The 8,998-nt window shown below is 42.2% G+C and overlaps 1 protein-coding gene and 2 non-coding genes across 3 annotated transcripts in view; all 3 read left to right on the top strand.

The window, feature by feature from the left end:
• The first annotated feature begins 2,072 nt into the window (after positions 1-2,072).
• The window catches only part of RABGGTB (Rab geranylgeranyltransferase subunit beta), a 12,416-nt gene continuing 5,490 nt past the window's right edge, over positions 2,073-8,998 (top strand). Inside the window, exons 1-6 of the mRNA XM_042819812.1 lie at positions 2,073-2,120; positions 2,561-2,668; positions 3,705-3,902; positions 6,278-6,383; positions 7,573-7,625; positions 7,737-7,847. Coding sequence (XP_042675746.1) covers positions 2,118-2,120; positions 2,561-2,668; positions 3,705-3,902; positions 6,278-6,383; positions 7,573-7,625; positions 7,737-7,847 — 579 coding nt within the window. The 5' untranslated portion in view covers positions 2,073-2,117. The remainder of the gene's footprint in view (positions 2,121-2,560; positions 2,669-3,704; positions 3,903-6,277; positions 6,384-7,572; positions 7,626-7,736; positions 7,848-8,998) is intronic.
• On the top strand, positions 2,808-2,890 carry LOC122161104. Its single transcript, XR_006169090.1, has one exon. It is a non-coding gene; the product is annotated as a small nucleolar RNA SNORD45 (small nucleolar RNA).
• LOC122161103 lies at positions 4,846-4,930 on the top strand. The gene has a single exon (XR_006169089.1). It is a non-coding gene; the product is annotated as a small nucleolar RNA SNORD45 (small nucleolar RNA).

Below are 8,998 nucleotides of genomic sequence, written 5' to 3' on the forward strand. Positions count from 1 at the left end.
TGAGGGACATGGCTCAGTGGGGGAATATTGGTGGTAGGCAGATGGTTGGACTGGATGATCTTGGAGGTCTTTTCCAACCTTGGTGATTGTATGACTTTGTAATACAATTCCAAGCTCAGAATTTTGCTGTGTGTTTAACCTTATTTATAATACTCATAGTCAAATCCATGCTGCTTATTAAGAATAAAACTTTTAAAAACAGGATGAATTTCATTATTGTCTCACTCCAATTTATAGGAGAAAGAGGAGGTTCTTTGATATCTGCATACTCAGCGTGACATTAAGAAACAACGGTTCAAATGTTGGTCTGACCATTTTATTACAAATCTTAATCAGGGAGATGGGGAAGGAAAGGACAGACACTATTATGAATTAGGGTGATGGGGAGAAGGGAAGAAGGGTGATAGAAAAGACAGGAAAGATGCAAGGAGTCTTTATAGGAAGCAAGAGGGAGATAGTCACCACCATGGATCCAGCCTGGTTTGTAGTTCACTCATTGGTCTTCAGTAGTGGGGCGTTGCTGTTCTGTTGATGACGATGGTGACCATGGCGATGATGGCAACTTCTCAGTGGTAGTACCCACTTATTTATAAGTCCAAAGTGGTTGAGCCAGCTCTCCTTGAAGTGGCAGCTTCTGGCTCTGGGATCTCAGCAGAAACTCCTTTGTTCCCATCTTCTGGGCCTTGCCAGCAGATTAGAGAGAGCAGGGAGGCGCCATCTTGTATCTTGCCTTCACAGGATACAATGGGATCATCCCGCAATCTCCCATAGCAAGCTGGAGTTATTTGGTCACAGGGTAGACCTTCCGCCAGTAAACTGTCCTGAGCACTCCCTTCCAAAGGCAAACAGCTCCAAAGAAATACTTTCAAATGTAAAATTGTCCACACAGTGATGCTGACTGCCACACAGCAACACCCATCACTCATCTCCTGGACAAGTCAGTCTTATCACAAGGAATACCTCAGGAAGCAAGCTTTGAGCCAGAAAATAAAGAAGGATTCATAGTTATATACACAGCTGTGACGATTAATCAAGTTACCACAGAATTAGTGGTATACAGAAACCATACAAATAACAGATAAATATTACATGCCTTGCAAGTGGACTGTTCAGTAATTAAATCTCCGCACCATAGTCTGAAACAGGACTTATGGAACAAAATCCTACACAGAAAGGAGTACAGAACACACACTTGATTGTTTATTTTTAAAAGCCCCATAATCACAACATCGAATGACACAATGTTCGTGAAACTAGATTCAAAACAGGAAGAAAAGCTTTTCTACTTTTATGAAATGCTTAAGTAAAGCAAGGTCACAAATTATGCCTGTATCTTTTATTCAATTACCCTTAGAGTACAGGATAAATAAAATATTATTTACTTTTAGAGAGATCAATAGCGTGACATCCTGGTTAAGAATAGACGTACTTAAAAAAACAACAAATCCTTGTTTCTGACTGTTCTTTGCATGCTAGCATCATACACGTTCTTTTCTTGGATACTCTCAAGATACTGCTCCAGCCCAGTACGGTTTTGCCTCCCATGTGCACCTGAGTCAGCGTTCATGACTCATAACACAGTCATACGAGTTTTAATTAGGAAGAAAAGTGGTTTTGTTGTTGCTTGTTCGTTGAATTAACGGAGTTTTTCTTACATGTCCTGTGCTAATCCAACTCATTCGCTCGCCGTTCCTTAAAGACAACGGAAAGAAACGCAAGGCGTTTCTAAACAGCTGACGTCTTTAATACGACTCACGAAGGCGCGGGGTCTCAGCGTAGGTTACGCGCGCTCCCCCCCGTTTAAATTCAGCGCTCGACTGCGACGAGCCCGGGCGCCGCAGCCCAGTAGGACCCAGGGCTGCCCCGCGCGCCGCCGGCCGGGCCGGGCCGGGCCGGGCCGGGCCGGGCCGAGCCGAGCCGAGCCGAGCCGAGCCGAGCGGAATGCGGCTCCGCGCCCTGCGCGTGGCGGCGGCCTGAGCTGCCCGCCGGGTCCCGTCCCGTTCGCGGCGCGGCAAGGAGGGACGGGCGGCTCCCGGGCAGCCATCGCGAGGCCCCGCCGGGTGCTACTTTTTGCCCCGCCCGGAAGCGCCTCGCTCTTTCCGGGACGGGCGGCGAAGATGGTGGGTGCTGCGCTCCGCGTGGTGACAGTGTTGGGCCCGGCCCTTCCCGTGGGCCGCGATGGCCGTGATTGTAGAATCCCGGAACGGCCCGGGTTGGAAGGGACCTCGAGGGTCGCGGGTCTTCAACCCCCCCCCCACGCGCAGGGCCGCCGACCTCCACGTTTAATACCAGAACGGTCCGTCCAGCGACGGCCGCGATGACCGTAACCGCGCCGGTTCCGAGGCGCTGCCTGTCCGGAGCCGGGCCTGCCGAGCTGGCCGGGCCCGGCTGCGGTGCGAGCCGAGCGCGGGGAAGCGTGGCGAGGGGGGCCTGCCGCGCTCCGGGCCTCGGGCACCGCGGGCGCTGCCTCGTGGCGCGCGGCTGGGCCCGGTGTGCGAGTTGTTGCGGCGCGTTGTTTGTAATGGCTCGGCAGGATCATGGCTCGTTGGTGCTTTTACAGGGGACGCCGCAGAAGGATGTTGTAATAAAGCCGGATGCGCCAACCACGTTGCTTTCAGAGAAACATGCAGACTACATCGCCTCGTACGGAACGAAGAAAGATGATTACGTGGGTATCACTTTTGCTTCAGCACAGCTGTGGTTTTATTAATAGTAGCAGTAACCCTTATTTACTTCTTCTGTGTATAAGAGGAAGTATATGTGTATGTTTGGAGTATAAGAGGAAGAAGGCTTTGTTGATTTCCTTAGGTCTGTGATGAGTTTTGGCATGTATTATCTGAGCATAAATGTGAAGATTACCGGTTTAGCTCTAGAATTACTCTGAGACCCTGGAAATAAACTACTAGTTGTGCCTTCATCCACTAGAATGCGTGAGCACAGCTGTATTCATATGTGGGTGCTTGGTAGGGCAGCACACTGAGGTGCATTGCAGCACTGCCCTATGAGTACTGGGTGCAGGAAATGCTTCTGTCTGGTGTCATTTGTGTAGGTGCGATGGAGCACGTGGCAAAGGGAGTTTACTTGGTGAGAAATGTCAATAACTGCATGTCTGGGGGGGGAAAAAGTTGCAGTTATCCTTACTGTCTGCACTGCTGTACTGGTGGTTAAAACCTCCAGCTGTAAGAACTGCTTGGCGCCAAATAGTGCTTATTGACAGCATAGGTGAAGTAAACAGCATTTACGTGTTTGCGCATGTATATATATTTGTGAATTTACTTCCTTGTACAACACTGGATTGTGGCAGTTCAGTCACTTGCTAGTGAGTTTCATTAAATGACCTTATTTTTGAGACTAGTTGAGGTTGTAATTTGAGTGGTAGTTTGGATGCTAGGACAGTAACGGCTGGTCTGAAATGAACTGGTGGCTTATTGGTTGCATGCGTTTAACTTGACGTTTAGATTGATGCTTCTAGAACAGGTAATACAGCGGAGGGTGGGAATTTAGTGTGTGTAGGTATATGTGCACATACGCGTGTTTGCATGGACACACGTGCATAATATACAGAGTAAGGGTGGCTAATGCATTCTAAGTCATTTATGGGATTGGAAATATTTGACATGTTACTAACAGTAAATAATGTATTTCTATTGCTTTGCTTCGGTGGAACGTTTATCTGAGACAAACTAAAATAATGCACTTTTTAGGAGTACTGTATGTCTGAGTATTTGAGGATGAGCGGTGTTTATTGGGGGCTGACAGCCATGGACCTCCTGGGACAGCTGCACCGAATGAACAAAGAAGAAATTCTGGCATTCATCAAATCGTGTCAGCATGAATGTGGTGGAATAAGTGCCAGCATAGGTCACGATCCCCACCTTCTGTATACCCTGAGTGCTGTCCAGGTAAAGCTAATGTCGAAACAACCATTTGTGTGTGATGACTTTGATGATTGCAGATATCCAGCACTGTCTGGTTTGGGTGCTAATAGTAAACACTCTTTCAGTACCTCACTTAAAAAAAAAAATAAATAAATCCCAATGGCAAAACTTCAGGGTTTAGCTGTGTCAATTCTTTAAAAGTGGTCAGAATTAAGAATATTGCACTTGTAATATGCACTTAATGATGAATTTGCATTCTTGATAGATTTCATAACACTCCTCTCAAAACATTTCTCAGCTGTAGCTTTTACTGGAATCTTGCATAATCCTGAACTCTGTTAACCCTTCTTAGTATGTATTGAGGCGAGAGGTGAACATGTTCAGAGTGCATTTATTTGTGTGTGTGCCTCAAACACTTGACTCTTATTAATAAATGTGCATACATGTATGCAGTTACTATGTAAAATAGTTACATAGGATTAGATAAATCCACAGCTTGTATTTGTGTGTGTAGCATGTTTGCATTCTGGTGTCATACAAACGGAACATCACAGTAGCCACTTCTTGTTGTGTTCCTCAGATCTGTTTCATTTCTGTGTACTTAAAATGATACCAATCTCCTAAGCATTTTCTTATTTGATGTTTACTCCTTCCCTGAGAAAAATGAATTATTTTCAATTGTGCTTTTTCCCCATAGCTATCTCTACTGTAGATTTAATGTTTCACTGTCTAGTCTGTGTTTTTTCCTAGTTATTGCACAAACTGAGGTGGAAAAAATACATAGAAACTCAAATGCTTGTAGGCTATTGCTTGTTTGATTATGTAGTGTATCTCTAATTGAAGCTCATGGAAGTACTGCTTAGATGGTGTTACAAATAAATAAGGTAGTATTTGGTTTTAGAAAGAAAATGTTGGATTTAAGGTGTTAGTTTTGAAATCCTTAGGATGGGAAAATGTTGTTTTCTTGGGTCAGTGATGATTGCTGGCATGTATTATCTGATCTAAAGGTGATGTTTATCAGCACAATAGCTCTAGAATTACTCTGAGACCCAGGAAACTTAAGTTTCTTTAGACAGCAGCCTTTGAGTTTTACCAAACACTCCAATCAAGTTCCTTTCATGAAGTCTGATTAAATATACAGAGAAGGAAGACAATTTGAGTCTTAAATTTTGTAAGAGGCATACAGTTCTTAGATTAATACTTAATATTATTAGGAGATATTTTTGTGTCAACAATGCACCTCTGGATATGTAAAGCTGGAAAGTGTTAGCCATTGCTGATGTGAAGTTTTTAAACCTACCCAGTGTGTCTTAATGAGCGTGCATGTCCTCCATTCACAACACCTGCTCAGTCCCATCTAAATCTCCAGAACCTTGGAAAGGTAACGCTGCATCTTCCTTTGCTCTCAGTTAGCAGTGATGTGTTCAGGTTAGCTCTGGAAGGGCCGTGCTGTGGTTCTGGATGTTCTGTTGGAGTTGCTTTGTGGATTTTTTTTTTTTGCATTCCCGTAAGTATTTTTAAATTAAATAATAGCTGGCAATTAAAATACTCCAGCTTCTTAATTGTAGGAATTCAAAGTCATAGCTGTTGGTAGTTCTTAGGCTCAGTTTTTCAGTGTTCCTTAGTTTCACTTGTTCTTTCTATTTTCAGTTGTTCTGTTACACTATTTATAATGAGCTGTCGGAGCTTATCGCAGTTATGAGTGAAAACATGAAGCCAGCTGGGCTCAGAAGCAGCACTGTTGTGTCCACGTGACATTCCAGCTGCAATTGACTGGCTCAACTCAGTGCTGATGGAGAATCTTTGCATTCCTTGTTCTGTGACCTGTTGGTTCAGAGCGTGTTACTGTGCACTTTGTGTCTAATCACGTTGTTTGTACTTTTTCTTGAATAGTTGCAATTTGCTGTTGTACTTCAAATTTAAATGTTTAAAATAATATATTTTGTGATCACTCCTGGTGGACTTTACCTGTAAGTGGTACTAGTTACTATCTGCTCCACTTACAGGTGAGCAAATAGCAGCAGTGCACAGACTGCAGATTTAAGTTCTGGAATGATGCTATCGCATTGCAGAATTCACCACAACCAGATCTCTCGTGTTGTACGTGATGTGAGTGTGAAAGTAAGGGAGCCAGATGGGGCCTTTAAGAGGAGAGCTGGAGTGTTGGAAAGCAGCAGAACACGGCACAGTCCAAGAATTGTCTGTTTTCATGTGAGACGCTTTTGGGTAGCGATGGGTGAACTTGAGTGAATCAAATCTGATTTCAACAGAACTTAGCAGGCACCAGCCAGAAGCAGTTAAACGAAGTATCTTACAAACTTGGATTTTTTTATTTGCTGATAAGTGCATCTGAATAACCTTTGCTTCTCTTTGATTGTTCGTGTGGCTTTCTGTTCTAGATTCTGATCTTATATGAAAGCCTCCATGTTGTTGATGTAAATAAAATTGTTGAGTATATACAGAGCTTGCAGAAAGAAGATGGATCATTTGCTGGAGACAAATGGGGTAAGGTTTTAGACTGTAAAAATGGTTTGATTTTGTTGACGCATGTAAGTCTATGAACTGAAGTTTTCTTGGATGGTGGTTTTGTGTATCTTCTATATATAAACACTTAATTCCTGGGTTGTTTCATAAACAAAAAAAGGGAAGAAAGAAGTTTTGTGGAGGACAAACTTTGGTTTTCTTTCCCATCCAAAATATTTTAAGATTTGTTCCTTTTTTAAAAAAATAAATTGTCCAGCTCTTAGAGAAAAAACCTTTGTGCACTCGTAACTAACAGTGCTTTTATGTGTTAGATGCACTATTTTCTGGGTTTTTTTTTTTTTTTTGCTTGCTGTTTCATGACCTTCCTTTTATGATCTTTCTCCTATGGAAGGCAGCTTTCACTACATGGAAATGAGGGAAAAATACTAGCTGTTCTTTCACTCATCAGTATCTATTAATGCTTATTTTTGTTTATGCATGTAAATTCTTCATGAACAAAAGCAGTAATTTTCAAGCTGTAGAATAACCACTGAGTCAATAAAAATACTTTCTGCTGTGGAAAGCTTCGTTTGATAGAATGTATCCTGTCATGTTTTCTGTTCCAGTAAGGTTTTGCAGGCAGTGTCATGGTCAGTATGTGTGGCTGCTGGATGCCTTACCCTGTGCTTTAGGAGAGCCATGTTATGAACCTCCTCAGCAATCATTCTGCTGAGGTTTTTTTTTTTTTGCTTAGCATTGAGGTGTAAATGTGCTAAAGAAAACCTGCAGATCGATTTCCTCTTGATCTAATAACAAAAGTGGGCTCTACTCCTGCTCAGGTATCAAAGAGCCCAAAGCATCAAAGGCAGACCTGCTTCAGGTGCTTTATTGATTTGTTTTTAAATACCCACTGTTCTGCCTTTATCCAGTAGAGTTCTACAGATCAACTTTTACACAGCTGTTTGCAAGTTGCCACTAGTTGGATTGCCTAGAATGTACGTCTGGATGCAGGCAGTGAGTTGTTTGCTTTACGTACAGTAAACACAGATCATTTGAACTGTAGTGTGCACTTTGTAAATGACTGAGGAAATAACTGACGGATTGAAAAGTGAGCTTTTCATTGTTGCCATACAGGTTTTTTTTACATTTGTTTCATATTTTCAGTGGTGATTTAAATGTATTGTTGCTTTTAATGAAAATGATATTTCATTTCCTGCCCTCTGTGTTGTAGGAGAAATAGATACAAGGTTCTCCTTCTGTGCTGCAGCAACTCTTGCACTTCTAGTAAGTTCCAAAACATCACTTGAACAAGTACAGTATTTTTCATTGGTGTATAGCTGAAGTTAACCAGTTTGGCTGAACGTAAAATATATTGGTTGCCTTTTTAACTTGCAGGGAAAATTGGATGCTATTGACGTGGGGAAAGCAGTAGAATTTGTTTTGTCCTGTATGAACTTTGATGGAGGATTTGGCTGTAGGCCAGGTTCTGAGTCACATGCAGGACAGGTGAGTTTTATTTTCTATGGAAATCCTTAAATTATTAAATACCACAAACTGCCTCTGAATGTTTGTTTTTGGCATCAATCAGGGATGCCAGCTGATGGAAGCTTTCTTGTTTTCAAAATGACAACTTCCAGTCTTCTAGTTACAGGGCAATTAGTGGATACATCTGGGAAGCTGGTTAGGAACTCGGGAGGCTACAATCTAGGAAAGAAAAAAAAATAAGGGAGCAATTTGTAGGACTGTATTTCAGATTACCAGTGTGGGCTGAGTGACATCCAAATAGTGGTGCCAGTAGTTGGTGTGAGGTTTTAAAGATAATTTGGAATTGGTGTTAATGTAGACATTGGAGAAGAAAAACTTAATTGGGGAAAAAAAAAATCCTTTGATGTGTTGCAGTGGTTACCACAAATTCTAATGAAACGTGCAAATGAATTGTGTATGTTTGATATTTATCAGATGAACTGAAAAATAAGTGACAGCTAAATCTTTTAATCTCTCAAATTGCAAGAATTAATTATTTGAGCAGGGTAAATTATAAGAAGTGGTGATTCTTGCGTAGGAACCTCTACAGTGTTCTGTTACAGGTACTGAAGAGTGCTGATGGCAATTGATGAAAAATGATCAGTAAAATTTAGTTGAGAAGAAGGTGGAGCAGTGTCACTGAAGGAATTTCAGGGGTTTATCAGGAAGAGAATCTCTTCTTTCAAGAGAAAAATTACGTGGGAAAAATAACTTCCTGTCTATTTTCTTTGCATGTAGGGGATTGTTGCACCGAACTTAAATTTACCAGTAGGTACCAACCTTGGTGAATGGTTTTAATGACCTGTTTATTTTGCATAACTACAGTGAGCAGTACCATAGCCAGCGTTTGCTTACGTACATGGAAGTAGTATCAGTTCCTGCGTTGAGAACAGGGGTGGTGGTTTCCCCAGCTCCCACTCTCTCCCCCTTATCCTTGTGGGTTACATCTCGAGCAGCATTGTCTGAACGCTGAATGTGGTGTTCCAGGAGGTTGTCTATTTGGGGGTGTTTTTTCTGCTCAGGAAGGGCTGGTTATAAATAGGCTTCAGCTGAAGTTGTTTCTTCTTGTAGGGTGGTTTTTTTTTGTTTGTTTTTTGTTTGTTTTTTGTTTTTGTTTTTTTTTTTTTTTGGTT

The sequence above is a fragment of the Centrocercus urophasianus genome, unplaced genomic scaffold (assembly GCF_019232065.1).
Source record: "Centrocercus urophasianus isolate 14NV4802_14NV808 unplaced genomic scaffold, USGS_Curo_1.0 seq_18, whole genome shotgun sequence".
In the NCBI taxonomy this organism is placed as follows: domain Eukaryota; kingdom Metazoa; phylum Chordata; class Aves; order Galliformes; family Phasianidae; genus Centrocercus; species Centrocercus urophasianus.